This window comes from Canis lupus, chromosome 17 (assembly GCF_048164855.1).
Source record: "Canis lupus baileyi chromosome 17, mCanLup2.hap1, whole genome shotgun sequence".
Taxonomy (NCBI): Eukaryota; Metazoa; Chordata; class Mammalia; order Carnivora; family Canidae; genus Canis; species Canis lupus.
Window position 1 is genome coordinate 28,782,588 of NC_132854.1, and position 24,217 is coordinate 28,806,804.

Here is a 24,217-nt window from a genome sequence, read left to right on the forward strand (position 1 = left end):
TGAAATTGGGTTCATAATTCACATTGTACTTCAGAATAAAGTTCAAATCTAAAAATCAATGAAAAAAACCATAAAAATACTAGAAGAAAACATGGGAGAATTCTTTATAACCTGGGAGTGGAGAGTGAATTTTTCTGTGACTCAAAATCTAAAGGGCTGTAAACAAGATTGATAAATTTGACTATGTAGATATGAAAATTTCTGTGTGTCAAAGACAATAAAATGGTAACACATATCACAAAGGGTTAATCATCCTAACAAGGAGAGACTGCAATTTAATAAGGAACAACAACAACAAAATAATAAGGAACAAAAACCCAATAGAAAAATGAGCAAAGGATTATGAACAGTAAGTTCATGATAAAGAAATACAAATGGCTCTGACACTAATGTTCAGCTAATTCCCTCATAGTAAGAGAAATGTACATTATACTTAGATACATGTCATCTATCAGACTGCTAAAATTCATAAGTCTGCTAATATTCAGTTGGCAATATTGTCATGAAATAGCCACACTATTCCTGAGGGAATACAAATTGGTAAAACAATTTGGTAAAACCTTCATATGTGGTAATTTGGCAATATCCATTAATATAAACTCATATGTCTTTTTATGTAGCAATCCTACTTTTGGGACTTTATCCTTTACTCTTTATATATACAACATGGCTCATGTATGTAAGGTTATTGTTAAAGAATTATTTGCAATAGAAAAAGAACTCAAAAGTTCATTACATAGGAAAATATAAATAAATTATGACATGTTCTTAAAATACACTTGCTATCCACCATATAAATGTTTTTTTTTAAAAAATGAGTAAGTTCTCTATACTAGACTAATAAAAAGATATCCAAGATATATTAGTGATAAAACTAAGACACAGAATAGGGTATATGAGATACTACTTATTGCATAGGAAAAAATGGATTAGAATGAGACTTTATATTCATATGTCTGTGTATTCATAAATAAATTCTGGAAGGATACTTAAGAGAAGAATAATGAGTGCTGTTTATGTACGTGGAGGGGCTGAGAACTGAGTGAATGGGAATATATTTAGGTTTTATTACATATACAAGAATTAAACTTAAAATGTGTCACACTTTACCTATCAAAGTTTAATGTTTACAGCCAGAGAGTTTTCACTGTAGTTTAGTCCACTTTACCAAAACTAGAAATATTGGTTAAAAAAATATTTTTGGAAGCACAGGCTATTGGAAAAAAAAAAAGTGTAATTTCAATTGCCTGCTATTTCTAAATAGGTAATACTGATATCTTCTTTGTGAATATATTTTTAACCAAAGGATTTTTGTTAATATATTTTGTTATTTAAATAATAACTATATATTTTTCAGAATCCAACACCTTTTAAGAAAGAAAATAATTGTCCGTAGTAAGTTAAAAAAAAAAAAAAAAGCAAAAAATCTTTGAGCTCCCTCTGCTGGTTCTGTAGTAGCATATCAGAGTGTATTTTGGTTTTATTTAGAAACAAACTGGCCCATGGTTAATATCATTAATTCATTTGCCAATATTAAATAAAGAAGTTTTATTTTTTGAAAAACCTTTTAAGGATTTTATTTATTTATTCATGAAAGACACAGAGAAAGAGAGAGGCAGAGACGCAGGGAGACGGAGAACTAGGCTCCATGCAGGGAGCCCATATGAGACTAGATCCTGGGACTACTATGGGATCATGCCCTGAGCCAAAGGCACATGCTCAACTGCTGAGCCACCCTAAGAGAGAAGTTTTAAACTGTGTATTTTCAATAATCTTATACATGTTAAATTCTGCTAATATATCACTGATATTAGCAAGTAAGATGAACAAGTATAGAAATGTTGAAGTTTTATTCAGTATGTGCCTGTTCCATTTAATACATCCCTAAATATGGTGCCACATAAGTGGATCATATAACAAAAAATTTTTGCAAGCACTATATATACAGGGATATTTTAGCTTTTTAACTATGGCTTTCAAATTGCAGTAATCAGAAATGTTACTGTTGTATTAGTATATTCAAATTGAATTAAAATATATGTATATTTTGAAGCTAGGAAGAATAGAAAATATTTGCATAGTTAAGCAATAATTTACATGATAATTATGAGTTTCTACAGTTTTTTGTCAAGATAGCACAATCTACGATGTGCTAAATTATGATGAGCTTTTCAAATTTACAAGTTGCCTCTTCTTTTTATGATTTGTATTTTTATTTTCCAGGTCATTGATTGGTGTCTCAGTGGTGACAAACGTATTCTTCTCTTAATCCATTAAATTGCTTAATTTTTTTATGTTGAACTTAAATCTCTTCAAGGATACCTTAAAAAAAAAAAAAAAACAGTTCAGGTTTTTATCCCTCTTTTTTTTTTTTTTTTTTTTTTTATCAGTTCCATTTTCCTCTTGTTCCTTCTGACTGCTTTTACTCTCTCAAAATACTGGTGCTTTATGTTTCCTGTGTTCAATTCTGGTTGTTGAAATGTTGGGAATTCCCTACATGGTGAAAGGTAAAGGTGTTTCTAGTCAATGGTGTGCTGGAGCTGCCTGCTAGCCTTTAAGAATTTTGCAAGACAGTTGTTTAGAGAACTTTTATTTAAACACTATCTAACCTTAAAATTACATCAATTATATTTTTAAAAGGCAATAAATTCTAAAAGCTTATCACTTCCTAATTATTACACTATATTTTATTATTATTTGTGCCCCTCAGGATATTTACATCTATTGAATCTGCGTGGTGGAAACAGCATATTAAGATGTTTTATTGTGAATTTCTTTCCAACTATGCATTCAGTGATATTATGTTGATAAACTGAAATTGGCTATTTGGGGAGCATTTAAACCATGGAAATCAGCAATTGCTACAGAGAGCTGGACTTGATTTATTGTTTTGTTGACTATCTAGATGTAAAAGCGTGATGCAGAAAATGTTACCAATAAAAGCATTCAGTAAAAATCAGCTAAAACATTGTGTCAGAACCAATTTGTTATAGGGAATTTATAATTGAGGGTATTATGTATTTTATTATTTGTTAAGTTGTATACTACATGTCCTTTATACCAGTAAAACTTACGCGCACATACGTATGCATCTATATATTTTATTTTCTAGAAAGCCAGTTGCTAAACATTAACCAGCACACTACCAGTCTCTATCCCCAAAGGCTGGCAAGCAGGCAATTCTCTCCTGAGGCTCCTGGAGGAATCACTGTTGTACTTACACAGCCTTAATGGTAGTACTGTGATTTTAAAATATGTCCACAAATTCACTGATGCATTTTCTTTCTAAAGATGAGGCCTAATCCCCTCCCACCCCACCCCCAAAATGTGGGCTGTACTCAAGAATAGAATGTGGTGGAAGTAATGGTGTTAGATTTCCCAGTGATGCGTGCAAGTGGGTGGGTCTGATACGAAAGGGGCAAGGATGCATGAAGCTGCAACAAGTTCCCTCCTCTTGGCCCCAGCACTGCTCTTTATTTCCTGACTACTCACTCTCCAGACATTTGACTGCCTGTTCTCTGCTCTGTTTGGGAGGTTCTGCACTTTCACAGGCTAAAAGGTCTCAGACTACATGAGGCCATTGGCAGAAGAGGCTCTGAAATACGGCAAATTGGCTTGAAATGTCAGCTCTCTCACCTCCTGCTGTGCAATATGCTCAAATCCCTGAGTCCTCTCAGCCTCAGTCTCCTCATTTCTACATTGGAGACATGAATAGTATCTATATATGGGAATCCATGATGAGTAAATGCATGTCAGCTCCCAGAACTCCATAAACAAAATATGCTATTCAGGACCCTGGATTGATGGAAAATGATGACATATTTTTTCTTTAATTTACAAGGACATAGACATTCAAATGCATCTTATGCTCTACAAAGCAATTGCCTTAAGACTATCTCGAAGCAGCATTTTCCCCCTAAAGATCTCTTTGCTTAACACAGTTCCTGGAACTTCTCTTTTGAAGATGCCTCCAGCATGAATATCTTTAGTGGTGACAAATTTCTTTCCCTTGGGGATGCATTAAAACCAGAATAGCCAATCAAAGACAAGTGCAGTATTAAGAGCGGCATCCTTTCAGTTAAAAGTGAGGGGCAATTGTGAAGTTCTAACCTGGTCCCAGCACTCGTGTCCAGATCTATCAGCTCTATCAGCTGCCACAATTCCCTGTCCAAGGCACTCAGAATTCCTCAAACCTCACCATTTCCTGAACAAGCAGAGACTTCCCTAATCCCAGGGCTCTGAACAGAGACTACTCCTCCTGAGTAGAATGGTATATAGCTTTCTTTCTCTGATCCAACCAGAAATATCCTACTTAACTGCTATGCCCCAGCCACACTCAACCCCTTTGTACAGCTTCTCCTCTGCCAATGAGGCACATCAGCACAGTGGTTAAGTAAAAAGATGTGAGAGCCCAAGAGAGAGGCGGTAGGTAAGGTGGTGGACCATGGAGCCAAGTTGCTTGGGTCTGAATCCATCTGTACAATGTGGTCACAAGCTCTGTGATCTTAGATGAGTTACTTTATTTCCCCATGAATCAGTTTCCTCAACAGTGAAATAAGATAAAAAGTGGTAGCTACTTCAAAGGTCTGTTTTGGAGATTAAATAAAGTATCTGGAATAGTACCCAGCAAATATTTGTTTAATAAAGTTCTAGATCGGGCAGCCCCAGTGGCGCAGTGGTTTAGCGCCGCCTGAAGCCCGGGGTGTGATCCTGGAGTCCCGGGATCGAGTCCCATGTCAGGCTTCCTGCATGGAGCCTGCTTCTCCCTCTGCCTGTGTCTCTGCCTCTCTCTCACTCTCTCTGAATAAATAAATAAATAAATCTTTAAAAAAAATAAATAAAGTTCTAGATCTATCATTTCTTAGCTAGGTGACCTGAGTGTATTATTTAACCATTTTGCAGCACAATTTCTTGATTTTAAAATGAGGATAAGAAAAACAGTATTAATTTTATAGAGTTTTTGAAGATTAAATAAAATAATGTATTTAACTTGCTTAGTACATTATCGTATGTAGAGCCTTGCATATAGCAGGATTTCAACAAAATGATAGTTAAAAAAAAAGTTGTTTCTTCTGAACTCATAATGCTTTATTTATATCTCTATTATATCAAATTATATTAAAATAGCCTGACTGGGAACTTCTTGAGAGGACAAGAGCTTTGTCACTATTCTTTGGACAAAGGGAAAACCGGTTCAGCTGGCAACTAGGATGTGAAATGGAAACTTAAAGTTGAAACAGAAACCACAACTTGCAAAACCATATTATCACTCACAAAATAGAAAAACTGTACAAAACCGTGACATGCAAGACAAATTATCTTCAGACTCTGAATACCAATTCATCAGACCCATGGTATTCTGAATAAGGCCACAGACAGACCAACCTAACAATAACTCCACAAAGTCATGTGTCCTAAAGATAAACCAACCACTGATCTTTCTAGCACCTTCCTAGTGTACAAATTCTGAGCAATCTCTGCCAAGGCCATCCTATGATTAATTCAGGTTCTATAAACTCTATAGGTATTCTTTTGTAACTGCCACCTGTTGAAATGTTGAACTCCCCATAGTGTAAGTTCTCCCTTGTAGCAGCCAGCTAATAAATCTACATTTGAAAAAAATAAAAGAGAAAAGCAAAGAACTATTATATGTTAGATACTGGGAATAAAGCAGTGAATAGAAGAAAGCTTTTGCTTTCAAGGAACATATTAATGTGGTAGATAGACAACTGTTAACAATGCATGGTGATATAATTATAATAGGGATACACACTATGATCACTCAGTCCTGCCAGAAAAGATTTCCTAGAGGGAGTAATTTTTAAGATAAATCCTGAAGTGTGTATAAGAGTTAAGTACAAAATAGGGTTGGGCATGGTAAATGTTCTAAATAGCAGGGGTTCCTTGTGCAAGAAAGAGAATAAAGGACAGTGTATTTTGGAATAGAATAAAGGACAGCAAGGAATAGATTGAAGATTTTACAGGCCTAATGCATCAAAAATAGTATCGTGCTTTTCCATTTGAAATTCAAGATAAAAATAATGCTAATTATAAAATACTAGTAGGAAATTCCTTCTGTCTGATTGGTTTTTCTTATCATGTTCAGTTGGATACTTTGAAAGAAAACCCGAATTCTCTAAAAAAATCTATTCATGTTCCTGTTTTGATGTTTTCTTCAGCATATGCCTGTTTGCTTATTGCTCAATACAGTATTGTTTATCTGGGGGAACTACACAAATACAGTATGGCAGCACTACAGAGTATGAAAGGTGAAGAAGCGAGATGAAGCTGAGAGCTAGACAGACACCAATTAATTAAGGATTTAGTAAAATGTGGTTAAAGATGTGGTTTTTATTGTTTAGTGATCTGAGTTCAAGCTCTCCTATGCTTGAGCACTCCTTGAATGTACTTAGGCAACTTGAGGCTTTAATTTCCTCAGCTATAAAATGGGAATGCTCAATTGTAAGGATTGTCATTATATATATACATAAATATGACATATAATGACATATATATATCACTTAGCACAGTGCTTAATACCATAAAACACACTATATTTCAATTAGGTATTATTATGAATAAATTTGTACTTCAGCCTAGTAAATGGGCAGTCAACAAAGGATTTTAAATAGTGACATGATTAGCATGGGCTTTTATGGATTTCTTTGGCTGTGTATAGCCTGGGCTGAATGACAATGAGTAGATTCTAGTTGTACTTATGAGGAAGACTCTATAAATATTAATGGTTAATTGGATGGTAGTTGAGGAGCTATATGCATATATGCATATATACATTACATATTCATACACACACACATTTGTCCCCTGTATAAACTGCTATAGATGATGAGAGAGAGTATAAATCTCAGTATCTGGAAGAAAAAAAAATGTGCAATATTCAAATCATCTGTCAGGGAAATGATGTGATGTTTATGCTGTCAAAATAATTTGAAATGTAGTAAGAGGAGAGTATGGAGTATCAATGAAGTAAGATTGATCATGAGTTGATAATTTTTGAAACTGGATGATTGGGAAGATTATACTCTTTTCTACTTTTGTACATGTTTAAATTTTTCCAAAATAAAATTTAAAAAACATCTAAAAAGTTTATTAAGGCCCAGGGACCTTCCCTGTCTTGACCTCTGTATTTCCAGGGTCTAGAGAGGTTCATAGCACATAGTAGGCTCTCAATATATTACTTGTTGAATGAATGAACACTGAAGAACAAAACTTATAACCTAGGTAATAATCTCACAGCTTAGGCTCAGAGTCAAGACTCCTGGGGTTCCCTTCATTTTTCATGTCACATATAACATTCTATGAGCTATTGTAAAGATGAATGACAAAAAAAAAAAAAAAACAAAAAAAAAACACACACACCCAAAGAGAAAGCAGAGCAGATTGACAAACTTCACTTTGGAATTCCATGAGAAGCGAGTATTTACAAGCTTATATGCATATGATCCCTAGAGAGCTTCTGTGGACACTCTGCCATATTATTTCATTTCATTGCTTTTTTTCCCCCCAACAAATACATATTTTTAAAAGATTTTACTTATTTATTTGAGAGAGAGAGAGAGAGAGAGAGGTGGTGAGAGAGATCAGCAAAAGGGGGAGCAGCAAAGGGAGAGGGAGCAGCAAAGCAGACTGTGCTGAGCAGAGCTTGAGGCGGGGCCTGATTCGGGGACCCTGAGATCATGACCTGAACTGCAGGCAGATGCTTAATGGACGGAGCCACCCAGGTGACCCTCCAACAAAGTATTTATTGCGGAGCTATCTCTGTCCGTCAAGCCAAGAATCGGAAGAAAACTGGGTATACTCTATCGTCTCTTCCCCTCTCATTCTCTGACTAATAAGTGAGGGGAGGAATAAAGTCCTTTTAAGAAAGTTCACCTCTACATTTTGTTCTTATTTCCTTAGTAGCCTTAGGACAAAATTATCTATTACAAAAGTAATGATGTAGAACCTTAATTAGGGCTTTTGAAATTCAAGCCCAATTTTACTGAAGGCTAGTACCTGAGCAGAGGAAAATGACCAATGACAATGAAACAACTGACATCAGCCACAATTAAATAGCCACATCAGACACTCTCTAAAGCTTTAAAGCTGTGCTGTTCAATACCACAGCCACTAGCAATGTGTGGCTATTGAGCATTTGTGATATGGCATGCTTAAATTGAGATGTGCTATAAGGGTAAAATACACAGTAGATATCAAAGACTTAGCAACCAGAAAAAAGTAAAATATCTCAATAAATTTTATATAAATTATATACTGAAATGACTATTTTAGATATTATGGGCAAAATAAAATATATTAAAAGTAATTTCACCTTTCTTGAAACTTTTAAAAAAATATGGTCACTAGAAAATGTAAAATTACATATGTGGCTCCTAGTAGATTTTTATTGGACAGTGCTTTCCCAAAATGGAAGAACTTTTCCTCTCCTTATGTGGAATAAAATAAAGAGCTCTGTGTTTCAATAGCACAGCTCCTAGTCCTCTTACTCTGTATTGTTCTGCTAGGTTTTAGATCTTTTCCATTAAAGTATTGCTATGGTGGGGAATCCCTGGATGACTCAGCGGTTTGGTGCCTACCTTAGGCCCAGGGCGTGGTCCTGGAGTCCCGGATCGAGTCCCACGTCTGGTTCCCTGCATGAAGCCTGCTTCTCTGTCTGTGTCTCTGCCTCTCTCTCTCTGTATCTATCATGAATGAATAAATAAATAAATAAATAATCTTTTTTAAAAAAAGTATTGCTATAGGGACTCATTATAATCAATTATAAGTATAAATGGAGTACCCACTAAAGAACTGGTGATTGTCCTTCAAATTCTTTTATTGTAACCAGAAGTACTCTGATCTTATTAGGGGGGAAATCATAGTATGTCCTCTGATCCTACTTTACATTATTAGCAATCGCTAAAGGGTTTCCTCTTGAATTACCTAAAGACATACCTCACCACAGTGGAGCATTATTTCTCTTCCCAAGTTATTGGCTTCTAGTCTCAGATGAGAAAACCATATTCCCTTTATTAACATGATCTTTATTCTACTTCTAGAGAAATAAAAATCCTAGCATTTTTTATGTTGAAGGTGATTTGCCTCCTTTTTATTTCATTTTTTTAAAAGAATTTATTTATTTATTTGAGAAAGAGAAAGCATGAGTGGGGGGAAGAGGGAAGGGGAAGGGGTAAGCATAGGGAGAGGGAAAATCAGATTCCCCCACTGAGCAGGGAGCCTGATGCAGGCAGGGCTCTATCCCAGGACCCTGAGATCATGACCCAAGCTGAAGGCAGACACTAAAGCAGCTGAGCCACCCAGGTACCACCTTTTTGTTTTCACTTAAAAACTCCCAAATTCAATTAAGCTTTCTTTATATAAGAAGTATGTTCATGTTTTTAATTCATCCCACCACACTGAAAACCTCTCAATGGCTGCACCTCACATTTTATTTTATTTTTTAAAGATTTTATTTATTTGACAGAGAGCAAGAGTGTGTACATGCACAAGCAGAGGTGACAGAGGGAGAGGGAGCCCAATGTGGGCCTTGATCCCAGGACCCCAGGATCATGACCTAAGCCAAAAGCAGATACTTAACTAACTGAGCCACCCAGGCACCCCTGCACATCATATTATAAACAAGTCTTGTTTAAAAATCTTAACATGTCCCTTATTTACCTAATTTGGCTGATAGGTATGTTTCCTCCTAACTTACACGCTCTTACATTTCTGGTCTTCAAGATCCTGGCCCTTCTTTACCTCAGGAAAGTCCCACAAGCTATTATGTAGGCCAGAAATGTTCTTGTCTCTATCTTGTTTCACCTGGCTAACTTGTACTCATTATTCACTTTTCTTTTTTCTTCTCTTAAAAGATTTTATTTCTTCATCTGAGACAGAGAGAAAGAGCATGACTGGGGGGAGAGGCAAAGGGAGAGGGAGAAGCAAACTCCCCGCTGAGCTGGGAGCCTGATGCGGAGGCTCAATCCCAAGACCCTGAGATCATGATCTGAGTTAAAGGCAGACCCTTAACCATCTGAGCCACCCAGGTGCCCCTCACTTTTCTTAACCATTTAAATATCAAATTCTTAGAGAAGCCATGCTTGAGCATTTCCAGTCCAAACTGTTACAATGGTTCATATTTCCCTCTTTATAATATGTACTATAATTTGTAATTATAAGTTTTTTTCTGTACGATTGTTAGAAGTCTGCCTTCTTTATGAGCCTATAATCTCCTTAGGGGATATATCATGCATTTTTTTTCTCCACTACTATATTATCATCAAGTAGTGGTATGTTTAAAAGGGCAGAACTTCAGGAAACATTTGTTGAACAATGCATCGGAAAGGCCCAGTAGAGCACAAGGATTGCAAATAGGAGATAAGGAAGCAACTGATGAAGCCAGGTACTCAAGGAGGCCACAGGGGATAAAATTCAGAGATTTGATGGAGAATAAAGTATATGTACACTAAAAAATAAAATCATAGGTGCTAAATCAATGATGGTCAGAGAAAGTCGAAGGCTTGTCAGAATGTATGTCTTGGGAGAGATCATATTAAATTGAGTTGGGTAGGATGGTTTCAAAGAAGTAATTGGGCCAGAAAGTATGGCTAGATTTCATTATTAGCCATGATTTTTTTAATTTATAAAAATAGAATGAATCAATGACTTAACTTGTAGCAGAAGCTGGATTCTCTGGGGAGATGCTGAGTTAGAGCTAGAAGTGCTAAAGGTTTACTGCATAGTTGCACTTGTGAAAGGGAAAGAGAGGAAGTGGACTGGGCAGGGGGAGCCATCAGACTGCCATACAGGTCTCACAAAGCCTCTGTCATCGATACTGAGTATGTCCTTATACTATGACTGATTCTGTCTTTGGCTATGGATGGGCATGGGGAAAAGGGTTGCCCTAACAATAGTATAACTTCAGTTTGAAAGCTTAGGTAAACTTAGGAGTTAACAGTTAGAGGATGTAAACTAACTACATGCCTTCAGTTGGGCAGTGAGTTCTTTCTTGAAGGGAGATCTGAAAAGCACACCAGTGACTGTCACACATTATAGGATGCCAATTCAACCCAAATTAATCTATAAGTTTGATAAAGGATCTTTCGTTTTTTTTAACAAGCTCAACAATCTCATTCTAGGAAGTATTTGGAAAAACAACGGTTTACATTTAGTTAAGCAAAATTTGATATTAAAACAAAGCAAAAAGGAGGGATTTGCCTTGTTAGGTATTAAGACAGTCTATAGGACATTGGTAAATAAAAACAACATGGTCCAGGTGTAGTCATAAACAGAGACCAATTGAAGAGTTCAGAAACCAGAGCCATATATAAATGGAAATATGATATACACTGTAAGTGGCATCAAATACTAATGAGGGGGACACCCGGGTGGCTCAGTGGTTGGGTGTCTGCCTTCAGCTCAGGGCATGATCCTGGAGTCCTGGGATTGAGTCCTGAATCGGGCTCCTTGCATGGAGCTTGCTTCTCCTGTCTCTGCCTCTCTCTCTGCCTGTCTCTGTGTCTCTCATGAATAGGTAAATAAAATCTTAAAAAAAAAAAAAAAAACTAATGAGGAAGAGATAGAGTGTTGTGTAGAAGTACAAAGAAAAATTGGCTTGCCATCAGGATTAAAAATAGGCTAGCCCCTTACCTTACACTAAATAAAGGAATGTATTCCAGAGGGAATAAAGATCTAAATGTAATTCTCTGGAGAGTAATGAACTATAAAGGAAATGGAACATATAGAATAGCTTTGTGATTTCAAAATGCAGGCTGAGTTTTTAAACAAGAGCCCAAAGGCACCTCTGAGAGTAATAAGATTATATCCATCAGCTAGGGGAGAGAACTGGAAAAACCAAAAGAGGAGTTAAGTAGACTATAGAGAATATTCCTAGGATCAGGGCAGCTAAGTAAACCATAGGAGATGTCTATTAGGAGGTATCATTAAGACTTGCCTATCCAAATTTTCCACTGCCATTACTTCCTTCCCATTTAAAATTAAGCACATATTCTTCAATAAATATTTTTGAGTTCCAGACACTGCTAAGTGTAGGAGGTACAAGGATGAATGAGCTTGATTCCTAGTCCTTAAGACTTCATAATCTAGTTAGGGAGACAGAGGAGAAAACTAAATATAGATAGAAGAGACAACTTCTTTGCCTAGGGCATCAGTGGGAAGCTGTTTTTTTGAGCAACAAAACCTTCCCGGCTAAAGAAACATTACTAACAAAGTCACAGGCTGTGTGCTTTGAAAAGAGGATGGTGTACTGGAAAATGTTAAGTAAGTAACCTAATACTGGACGTTCTGAAATGTTTGTTATTGAGTGCAGGAAGTATTCTATGAAGGTTGTTTTAGTCTTTTCTTAGCAGCATTGATAATCACACTAGGTAATTATTACCTTTGAAGGCAAAGCCAAAGATGAAGTACTGAAGTGATAAGGAATAAATGTTAATGTATAAGAAAGAGAAGAATGCTACGAAGCACTGATGACTAAATGTGGAGTAATAATAAGCACTGTACAATGCATTCAGAGGAGGAAAAGGTCACTGTCAGCTTCATTAGTCAGGGAAGATTTCATGGAAAGGAGCAGAGCTTCACCAAACCATTCAAAAAATTGAGAACTGACTGTAAAATTCAGGGGCTGTGCTTGGAGCAAGAACTTAAAAACTGTAGTTACTAAGGAACAAATGATCAGTTACTTGCAAAAGTAAAGCAAGAGTGCTATATCAGAGGTAAGCACTGGCTGAAGTGAGAAAACCACAGAGAAAGTCTCGCTATAGAGCAGGGAGGTCTGGAATAGCTTTCCAAAGGTGACGCTGCATGCAATGAATTATGATGGATGAGTAGGATTTCAACAAGTGAAAGGGGAGAAAATACATTCTGCAATAGCTCCATTTAGTGTAAAAACACATCTCTCTCAAGGAAGATGGAATAGCTCAAGATGGCTGAAGCAAAGGCTAAAGGGCAGTGAAAGAAATTTCTAAGGCAAATAGGTAGGGGTTTGATTATGAAAGGCCTTTTATGGAATGTTCAAGAACTTGGATTTTTATCCTGAAAATGTGGAAACTGATAAAGATTGTAAGCAGGGAAGTGACATGATTACATGCAAGTTTTACAATGATTGCTATTAAAGGCAATGATGATAAAGGCAACTGAAGATTAATAATGGGTGCAGACTAAGAGGCAGAAAGATTAAAAGGCTGTTGCTATTGTTTAGGAAAAATAAAAGAAGACTTCAAACATACAGTAGCAGTGGTATTAGGAGAGAATGGATGAGGTTTGAGCAGCCAGAGAAAGTGGAGGTAGGTGTTCCTTGTGGAAATGATGTAAACATTTGAAGAAGTGGATGGTGAGCAAATCAGTTTACCTGGAGCATACAGTATTTGGTTGAAAAATGATTAGCTTTGTTTTTTTTTTTATTTTTTTTTATTTTTTTATTTATTTATGATAGGCACACAGTGAGAGAGAGAGAGGCAGAGACACAGGCAGAGGGAGAAGCAGGCTCCATGCACCGGGAGCCCGATGTGGGATTCGATCCCGGGTCTCCAGGATCGCGCCCTGGGCCAAAGGCAGGCGCCAAACCGCTGCGCCACCCAGGGATCCCCCAAAATGATTAGCTTTGGAAGGCTGGAGCAGAGGGCCAGTTACGGAATCATTGGTGATGGAAGTTGAAAATTCTCAAGTCAGCCTGAGCCAAGTCTATTAAATAAACAGGCTACACAATTAGGATTTTACTTTTCCCATAGCAACATTAAAATATCACCTTTATTGTGGTAAGATACACATAAAAATTTACTATTTTAACCATTTTAAGTGTACAGTTCAGTCGCATTAAGAACATTCACATCCTTGTGCAACCGTCAACACTGGTCATCTCCAGAACCTTTTCAACATCCCAAATGAATCTTCCCCTATTCTCCCACCCCTGGCACCTACTATTCCACTTCCTGTCACTGGGAGTTTGGCTACTCTAGGAACCTCATAAGTGGAATCATATGTTTACCTGCCCTTTTGTTTCTGGCTTAGTTCACGTAGTTAAATCACTGGTTATTCAGGGACTGGATTCTAACGTCATTCTACTCTACATGCTGTATTTTAAAACAAATGTCTAGCTTTTCCTACTTGATAACCTTTCCTACTTATGGCTCGAGGACACTTCAATCTAGCAGTTATAAACTTAGGAGTTCTTGAGGGCAATTTCGTTTACCATTGTCCGCCGTTAAGAGCTTTCTATCGGTGTACTTAAGACTCTAAGTGTCTTTATATTGCCAATTATTTTCATTTCATTCTAGTTTACAGGCGCTAGACCTTCTGCAAAATCCCACCTTGTACCTTAAAACATAGTAAATAACGGCAACTAAAAGAACACAGGCGAGATTCAAGCTTCCCTAGAAGGGGGGGGGGGGGAGTTAATTTACTTAGGACGCTGGTGTGAAGGCTCTGTCTTTTGATACTATTTAATTTCCTATCTGGAGCTGAGTCGGCTCTAAATGAAAAGAATTAAAAAACACACTGTTCTCATGTGGCTGGGGGGGGGGGGCGAGGGAAGTCGTTAAGTTTCGGATGGCTGGAAACTGTGTGTGAACCGTCAAGGCTATCTCACCTTTCTTTTTGGGGGGCATCCCTAGATCATTACTGCTCTGCCAGCAAGTCGAGTGATTCTGGACGAGATACTAATCCTCTGGAAGCCGGAGGGTTGGATTCCAGGAGCCCGTGCTTCCCAGTGTCGTCCACACCGTGGAGCGCACAACAGGGACCTGCAGGCCCCCGAGAGACGGAGGCGGCGGTGCCGCGCACCTGGAGCCCGGGGGCGGCCGTGCGTCCCGGCACAGCGCGCAGACGCTCTCAACGAGCGCTCCAGTGCGGCGGCTCCTTCCAACAGGATGCGCCACGGCCGTCTAATCACAGAGGACGAAGCGGGGCTCCCGCTGCGTCTAGAGTCAGCGGCCGTTCTCTGTTTGTAAAAAATAAAATCTTTCTCCCAAACGTGGACCGGGGCGTTAAAAAAAAAAAAAAAAAAAAAAAGGCACAAAGACGTCGAAACACGCATTAAAAAAAAAAAAAAAAATCGAAGTACCGCTCTCGAGCAGCGCGCTCTCCGCCGATCTTACGTCTCCTCCCAGCAGGCTCTGGGACTCACCGCGAGACTTCGTCAATTCTCGCGAGATTTATCGGCAGCCATCTTCTTGGGGGTGCTGGGAGCCGGGAAGACCCCCCGAATCGTTTTCCCATTGAGCTGCCCTTCGTCTTTGCTTTCTTCACTTTTGCCTGCGCTGCGCTGCCAACACCACCTGGTCCCGAGGCTGAGTGAAAGCCCGGATCTAGGCGCGTGTCGCGTTCCCGCTCTAAGGAAGATTTGCTCGGGTGGAGGGAAGGGGGAGGGCCCGGGCTAACCGTTGCTGCCTCCGCCGGGGTCCGGGGACCGGGAGCTCCTGGCACCCCGTGGATTCGCGGCCTGCGACGGTCCCCGCGGAGCTGTTCGCCGATCGGGGCTCGCGGGAGCCTGCCACCGGCGCCTCCTACCGCGGCCCACGCGGGCGGCGCGCGGAGGAGGGGGCGGGGGCAGCGGCGGCTGTAGCGGCCGCGACCTGGGCGGGCGGAGGAGTGTGACGGGCCTCGGGGCCGCTGTGGATGGTTTCTAAAATGATCATTGAAAACTTCGAGGCGCTCAAGTCCTGGCTCAGCAAGACTCTCGAGCCCATGTGAGTATCCAGGGGCTTTCTCCTTGCAGGGGTGGAAGCGGGAGATAGGCGGACACGGAGATCTGTGCAGTTTGCCGAAGTGCCTGTGATGGAGGCCGAAGCGGTGAACAGAGGTCCCGGGGTTTTGTGTTTTCTCCTTTTCCCACCGTCGCTCCCAGGTTCGGGATACCCCCAGAGAGCCTTAGCTGACCCTTTATCTTATCGTGGAGTTGGTCCTTGAACTGATAACCTCCAGTTCTCTTGTTTTCCCGTTATATGTAGAACGGCCCCAGCCTACACACATTTGATGAAGGCCCCCAAATCGGTTTCTTTTCTTTTAGTGAATCCAAGCATAACCTCTTGCCCAAAGACCATTTTATCATGTTTCTTTAAATGAAGTGCATGGTCCTTACTAGGGATGAGGGCAGTTCTAGTGTAAGCCTCTCACGTTTTACCTAAATACAGTCCCTGAAAGAAAGGCCACGTTTCCCATGTGCTATCTGGCTCACCAGCACCTCTCTTAACTGATTGAAGATGTAACAGGTGCTCAGGTGCCCAGGAAGATTCCCTTTTCCCACCTTCCCGCCTACATGTTTGTTAGTTTGGAGAGGAGGAAGAAAGTGTTATTTATCCATATGGGATATTTAGCAGTTTTTAAGTGGATACTGTAGATGGACTGTGGGGGGTGGGGGTGTGCAAAGTGTTGGAATGTTTTAGGTTGGAAAAAACGAGTGTTTTCAGGATTTATCTTTTAATACGTAGAAAATACATCTTGGGCTAGGTGCTTTATCAAAATTGGTTGGTTTACAATAAACTAAATGAAATAGGGAAAACCCACTCATTAAATTAGTTTATTAGGTGCCTGCTATGTACTGTGGGAGGCTTCGGTGATGGAGCATTTAAATTCCAAAGTTGGAAGGATGGTAATAAATAAATGAGTATTAAATAAGATTAAAATAGAAGTGGCAATTGTAATAATAGAGGGTCATATAAAAGACTGATTAGAAGACCTCTCACAGGAGATAGCATTTGAGCAACACTTAGAGGAGGAGAAGGAACCATCTGTGTCAAAGTCTGGAGAAAGACTGTTCCTTGCAGAAGGAATAGCAAGTGCAAAGGCCCTGTAGCAGATACGATCACAGTGTGTTCCAGGAAGAGAAGGAAGGCAGTCACTGCTGCAAGGAACATTGTGATGGAGGAGAGAATGGAATAACGTGAGGTTGGAAAAGTAGGCAGGGGCCAAATTACAAATTAGGGCCCCCCTAATTTGGAGCCAAAAGGGTCTTCGAGGCCATGGTAAAGACCTAGGATTTTATTTGAATTACAGAGACAACATTAGATAATTTAAAGCAGGCAGGGACTGATTTGATTTTGTTTAACTCTACTTGCTTTGTGGGGATTAAGGGGGCAAGAATGAAAGACTACTTTGAAGGGCATTGTAGGCAGAAATGTAGGTCATTTATATTAGAGTGATAGTGGAGACAGAATGAAATATGTCTTATAAGTAGATCTTATAGAACTTGCTGATGGGTTAGATGTGGGAGATCAGGGAAAGGGAAATTAAGGATAATGGTTAAGAAGTTAACCTAAGCAGCTGGATGGGTGATGGTAGAGAAGGATAGGAGAGAACAGGTTGAGGGGAGGAGAAAAGGTAATTGGTGTTTGTTACAAATCTAAGTTAGATATCAAATAGGTGGTTGGGTTATATGAGAACTCAGGCCGGGACTAGAGAAATTTGGAGTCATGCGGAAAGTATTTGAAACTGTGGAATTGTTAGGAAATTTCCTTGTAAGAATGTGTTGATACGGAAGAAAGAGGCCCCAGGTCTGAGGTAGAAGATATTTGTTACTAGAGAAACAAATGTATGGCAAGAGAGGCAGGTTGTCAACTTCATGGGATGCTGCAGAATGTATGAAAAAGGTGGAGGCAAGTAAGTGGCCCTTAGGTTTGGAAAGGTAGAAGTCATTGGTGATCTTAGCAAAATAGTTTAATTGAAGTGAGGTGGTCAAGATAGAAGCCATATTTCAGTGGATGGAGAGAGAGGTGCAACAGTGTAATGTTTAGAGGACCAACTCTGGAGTCGAATGGTGGCTGACTTTGAATAGTGCCTCTCCACTTACCAGCTGTATAATATTGGGTAAATTACTTAACTCAATGCCTCCCATTTCCTCATCTGTATGGAGAAATAATATTTATTAAGAATCTTTGGACATTGCCTGGTTTGTAATTAGCACTCAATAAGTGTTAAGTGAACAGAAAACTTAAAAAAAAATTTTTTTTTTTTGAGGATTTTATTTATTTATTCATGAGAGACACACAGAGAGAGAGAGAGAGAGAGAGAGAGAGAGAGAGAGAGAGGCAGACACAGGCAGAGGGAGAAGCAGGCTTCATGCAGGGAGCCCGACGTGGGATTTCATCCCAGGTCTCCAGGATCAGGCCTTGGGCTGAAGGCAGGCGCTAAACCATTGAGCCACCCAGGGATCCCAGAAGTTTTAAGTTTAAATAGAAATTCTTAAAAAAAATTTTTTTTTTAGTATGGTTGACACACAATGTTACATTAGCTTCAGGTATACAGCATAGTGATTTAACATCTCTATATGCTATGCTATATAACCAAAAAGATTATTAATAGTGTATGCTTGTGATTTTTATTCACTTTTGATAAAGTTTGTTTCAGGTATGATACAGCCTACTTAGATGATTGTAGCATTGCAGTCATAACTTATAATAAATACAACCTAGACAGTAGTAAGAATTGGGATTGGTTCTTTCATAATGTACATTACTGTGGTAAAATTGAGCCCTTATCCAATTCTTGTTCCTCATTGCATTTCAGGTGAGTTTTTGATGACTTTTAAAGCTGATTTCTAAATAAATAAATAAATCTGATTTAAATTATCTAAGACTTGTGATTTCTAAACTTGGTTTTGTAAAACTTTAAGATGTGTTTGTTAAGGTTTTTTTTTTTTTTTGCTTTACTTTAAAAATATAATTGCTAAATAAATAAATAAAAATATAAGTGCCAAATAGCGTCTCTTTGAAGGAGGAACATTTGAAAGAGCAAGGTTAAGATGTAACTCAAAACTTATATAGAACTTTCTAGCTACTTGTGCTAGTTAAGTATCTCATGGTTTGGGACTTCCCCTGTATTTTGAATATGTTAATTCGGCAGACATTGAGTACTTAACAGTACTGAGCAGTGTGCTAGATATTGCAGATATTGGGAAACGAGCTGAAATAACTATCTTCATATTGTTAACCATTTATCTTTTAAGACAGATGTTAAACAAGTAATTACAAGACCTTTGAGTGTTAGGAAGTCCAGAATGCGGTCAAAATACATGTGTGGAAGGTCAGGAAAGGCTTTGCTGGTATAACATTTGATCTCAGCCTGCAGGAGTGAAGAGCAGTTTGCTAGGGCAGAAGGATGGAAATGGAGAGCTGGGAAAGCATTCTAGATTTTGAAGGACAGATGTATAAAAGCCCTAAAATGAAAGAAAAGAAGTGTTTTGGGAATGAAAGAAATTGAAAAAAAAAGCAAAGGAAAGAATAGCAGTGGATAGCTCCAGAGAGAGGATCCGCATCATTCAAGACTTTGTTGAGTCATGTTAAGGATTTTGGATGTTAATTGAAGGATAGTGGGAAGCCAGTGAAGTGTTTTAGGGCAGGAGAGTTTTCGCATCAACATAAAAACAAAAACCCAGCCTGGGCAGTGTTTTGGCGTGAAATAAGGGTCGGTAAATCTGCATGTTATTTGATTGTAAAGTCTGTAGATGTGTCAGGGCTCTGAGTTTTGTGGGGTTTTTTTTTACCCCTAAATTATTGAAAATGCAGGTGTTAAAATTGGCATCTTGAAATACTTAAGGTTGACATTTTGTTCTCTCAAACAATTGCTTAGTCATACTTGTTAACAATAAAATGAAATTAGATGTTGGTCTTTAACATTCATTTCATTTTGCTAATGGGATGTCTTGGAAAAAGAATTTAAGCTTTTTTTTGATATTCAATTTTTCTGGTTTTGTTTTCTACACAGAAAAGGTTTCCTGCTGTATTTTGAAACTTTATGAGTTTACACATCACTAAATAGGGTAACGGTAAAATCGTGGAATTTTTTTTAGCTGGTGGGAAACCTCAAAATCAAATTAGAAAATCCTTAATTTTTCAGAAAATGGAGAGTCAGACTTAATTATGTGCCTAGATTTTGTGAGTTTAGTACTAAAAAACAGAATGCATGGTTTTGTGTTCTGTGTAGTGCTGTGGGAGTAATGTTGTGTGGTGGAAAGAAGCCAAGTTTTGTAACCATATAAACTAGTGTTCACATCCAAGTTCTGCCACTTATTAACTGAGTAATCTAGGCAAATGAACCTCCCCTTTCCTTATTGGTATAATAAGGGGAATTATACTTATTTCCTTCTGTAGTTAGGTTGGAGACACATTTTTTAAAAGATTTTTAAATTAATTATTTTAGAGAGTGTGCCCCAAGAGAGGGCACACTATGGGGAGGGAGGGAGAGAAAGAGAATCTTAAGCAGACTCCCCGCTGAGCTAGGAGCCCTGCTGACTCGGTCTCATGACCCTGGGATCATGACCCGAGCCAAAATTAGGAGTTGAATGCTTGACAGAATGAGCCACCCAGGGGCCCCTGAGACACATTTTTAAGAGCCTGCCTCTTCCCTTCTTCCTTATATCCTGCTTGATTTAACATAAATAAGTTACATTACTTGTTACTGTTATCACTACTGCAGCTTCTACTACTGCATTTGTATGCATTGCTGAGAGTTTTGTATTACTTCCAAGTTCTGAGAGGTAAGCATTTTTCAAGTGATGACACTGAGTGGCAGAGTTAAGGTACTTGTCCAGAGTCACACAGCTACCTATGGCATATGACTAAACAGTCATTTAAACTCATGCTTTTTGCCTCTAGAGCCATGTTCTTAATTTATTATCATACAGTATAGTGTATTCTGTCCTATTACTGTACGTACTTTTTTTGCTATGAAATTTTCATAGTAACTAGCTGCAGTTATAAAGGAATAAAGTTCTAAACCATCATGGTTATCAGTACTTTACAGTTGAAGAAAACCTTCGGAGTTTTTCTAGTCTTTCTCCCTTCACCCACACTTGTTAACTATACCTTTCTCACCACATAAAATTATTTTTGTTCCCATTTTACCAGAAGAATTGAAAGGTGATCTTTTCACTACTGAACTTTATTCCTATTTCCCTCCGTTAGTCTTTCTCTTTTTACAGACCCCTTTTGGCATAGAAAGTCAATTTCTTAGTCCTTAAGGAAGAAAAACTCAGCAGCAATAGGAGCAAAAACAAAACAAGAAATAAAATCAGTCACTTTCATGTTAGCTTTTCCTTTCAGTAGTAAATCTAGAAATAGTAGTTTTTAATTTTTCCCTCCTTTGTCCCCATTTACTTCTTAATCCCTTGTCATATAGTTTCTTCCTCCTTATATGCAAACAAGATTTAAAAAAATTTTTTTTTAAATTTTTATTTATTTATGATAGTCACACACACAGAGAGAGGCAGAGACATAGGCAGAGGGAGAAGCAGGCTCCACGCACCGGGAGCCCGACGTGGGATTCGATCCCGGATCTCCAGGATCGCGCCCTGGGCCAAAGGCAGGCACCGAACCGCTGCGCCACCCAGGGATCCCACAAACAAGATTTTTTACCTCAGTGTTACCAATGATTTCGTGTTTATTAAATATAGAGATTTTACATAAATTTTGTATTTTGTCCTGATGTATAACATTAAACAATGTTAATACTGCCTTTTTTAACATCTCATTTCTCTTTTCAAATCAGTCCTATCCTTTTTAGTTATTTTTCTTGCCTTTTAATTATATTTTTTTTTTTTTTTTTTTTTAAATTTTTATTTATTTATGATAGTCACAGAGAGAGAGAGAGAGAGAGAGAGGCAGAGACATAGGCAGAGGGAGAAGCAGGCTCCATGCACCGGGAGCCTGATGTGGGATTCGATCCCGGGTCTCCAGGATCGCGCCCTGGGCCAAAGGCAGGCGCCAAACCGCTGCGCCACCCAGGGATCCCCTTAATTATATTTTTTCAAGTTTTGTTTCAATGCCTTTTTTTTCCCCTCAACTATTTCTACTCCTGTCATCTCATTTAAATTCATTCCCATGGATGGTTTTTATTATAATCTGTGCCAGTAGTCCTTTAAAAACAACAACAACAACAACAACAACAACTGTGTGTGTATGTATTGTGGAATCTTTGAACGTTTGATTAAAGACTTCCTTCCTTAGGATATTGCATATGCTATGTATAAATTTGCATTGAATTTCAGTTTTTCCCAGAGAACCTCTAGTCTCCACATTATTTTTCACATATGTATGTTTTGACGTAACCACTCTTTAAAGCCTTAAACTCTTATTCCAGTTGCTAGCTGTATATTCACCTGGTTCTCCCATGTGAACTTCAAACTACATTTCTGAAAATAAATGTTCTCTGAATTTACTAATTTCCATTTCATTTCCTTAAATTTTCCAGGCTTGAAATTTTATTTTTTGGCTTTTCCTCCCTTTATTCTTTTCCCCCTTCAGTTAATCATTGGGTTCTATCTCTTTCTTTTAATAACGTTGCTCAGTTGGGGGCCTTACACTCCTTATCTAAACCGTTGGGAGTTTTTTCTCCCTTCTGTGTCCATCCTGGATGCCCAACCTTGATTATATCCTTTTGTTTGATCAAAATCCTTAGCACTCCTGAATAAATTGGATGCATTTTGACTTGGCTTTCAAAATGTATGATTACTTATCTTTCCAGTTTGTATCTTCTCATTTTTTTGTGAGTCTTAACTTCAGCAGAGGTGAACTTTTTTCTGTATCACATTTTTTTTCTCATTTTTTAAATTTAAATTCAATTTGCCAGCATATAGTATAACACCCAGTGCTCATCCCATCAAGTGCCCTCCTCATTTCCTGTCACCCAGTTACCCCAATCCCCCCTCCCCCCCCACCTTCCCTTCCACAACTCTTTGTTAGTTTCCCAGAGTTAGGAATCTTTCGTGGTTTGTCTCCCTCTTTAATTTTTCCCACTTAGTTCCCTTCCTTCCCCTTATCCCTTTCACTATTTCTTATATTCCATGTATGAGTGAAACCATATGATGATTGTCCTTCTCTGATTGACTTACTTCACTCAGCATAATACCCTCCATTTCCATCTATGTTGAAGCAAATGGTGGGTATTCATCTCTTCTGAAGACTGAGTAATATTCCATTGTGGGTGTGTGTTTGTATACACACACACACACACACACCACATATTTTCTTTATCCTTTCATCTCTCGAATGACATTGTGGCTCCTTCCACAGTTTGGCTATTGTGGACATTGCTGCTATGAACATTGGGGTGCAGGTGTCCCAACGTTTTACTACAGCATTATATTTGGAGTAAATACCCAGTAGTGTAATTGCTGGGTTGTAGGGTAGCTCTATTTTTAACTTCTTGAGTAACCTCCACACTGTTTTCCAGAGTGGCTGTACCAGTTTGCATTCCCACCAACAGTGCAAGAGGGTTCCCCTGTCTCTACATCCTCTCCCAACATTTGTTGCTTCCTGTCTTGTTAATTTTCACCATTCTCACTGGTGTGAGGTAGTATCTCATTGTGGTTTTTATTTTTTCTGATGGCAAGTGATGTGGAGCATTTTTTCATGTGCTTGTTAGCCATGTGTATGTCTTCTTCGGAGAAATTTCTGTTCATGTCTTCTGCCCATTTCATGATTAGATATTTTGTTTCTTGGGTGTTGAGTTTGATAAGCTCTTTAGATCTTGGATACTAGTTCTTTTTTTTTTTTTTTTTAAAGATTTTATTTATTTAGTCATAGACACAGAGAGAGAGAGGCAGAGGGAGAAGCAGGCTCCACAGGGAGCCTGATGTGGGACTCGATCCTGGGCCTCCAGGATCACACCCCAGGCTGCAGGCGGCGCCAAACCGCTGCGCCACCGGGGCTGCCCTATCTGATAATTCGTTTGCAAATATCTTCTCCCATTCTGTAGGTTGTCTTTTAGTTTTGTTGACTCTTTCATTGGCTATGCAGAAACCTTTTATCTTGATTAAATTCCAGTAGTTCATTTTTGCTTTTGTTCCCTTGCCTTCATAGATGTATCTTGCAAGAAGTTGCTGTAGTCAAGTTCAGAAAGGTGGTTGCCTGTGTTCTCTAGGATTTTGGTGGATTCTTGTCTCACATTTAGATCTTATAACCATTTTGAGTTTATCTTTGTGTCTGGTGTAAGAAAATGGTCCAGTTTAATTCTTCTGCATGTGGCTGTCCAATTTTCCCAGCACCATTTATTGAAGAGACTGTTCTTTTTCCAGTGGATATTCTTTCCTGCTTTATCAAATATTAGTTGACCATAGAGTTGATACTGTCCCCCTTCCCAACTTTTAGAGGGTAACATGATAAGCTATATGTATGTTGAAATCAAAGCTCAGCAAAGATTCCAGGTCTTCCGGAAAGTGATTTGTGATACATTCATCTGGAAGGAATGACATGACTCTTCTCCTAGGACA

At 38.6% G+C, this 24,217-nt stretch overlaps 2 protein-coding genes across 23 annotated transcripts in view; one reads left to right on the top strand and one right to left on the bottom strand.

The window, feature by feature from the left end:
- The window catches only part of NDFIP2 (Nedd4 family interacting protein 2), a 123,906-nt gene extending 108,787 nt beyond the window's left edge, over positions 1-15,119 (bottom strand). Inside the window, exons 1-2 of the mRNA XM_072782669.1 lie at positions 14,603-15,119; positions 8,598-8,702 (exon numbers count right to left, since the gene is read on the bottom strand). The gene's annotated coding sequence lies outside the window, so the exon portion shown is untranslated. The remainder of the gene's footprint in view (positions 1-8,597; positions 8,703-14,602) is intronic.
- Positions 15,120-15,155: 36 nt separating this feature from the next.
- The window catches only part of RBM26 (RNA binding motif protein 26), an 86,343-nt gene continuing 77,281 nt past the window's right edge, over positions 15,156-24,217 (top strand). For 8 of the 22 annotated variants that reach the window (XM_072782662.1, XM_072782663.1, XM_072782665.1 and 5 more), the window contains exon 1: positions 15,158-15,701. In XM_072782662.1, the coding sequence (XP_072638763.1) occupies positions 15,631-15,701 (71 nt within the window). In that variant the 5' untranslated portion in view covers positions 15,158-15,630. Of the gene's footprint in view, positions 15,702-24,217 lie in introns of all 22 variants that reach the window. The other 14 variants (XM_072782644.1, XM_072782645.1, XM_072782646.1 and 11 more) reach the window with 3 other exon arrangements.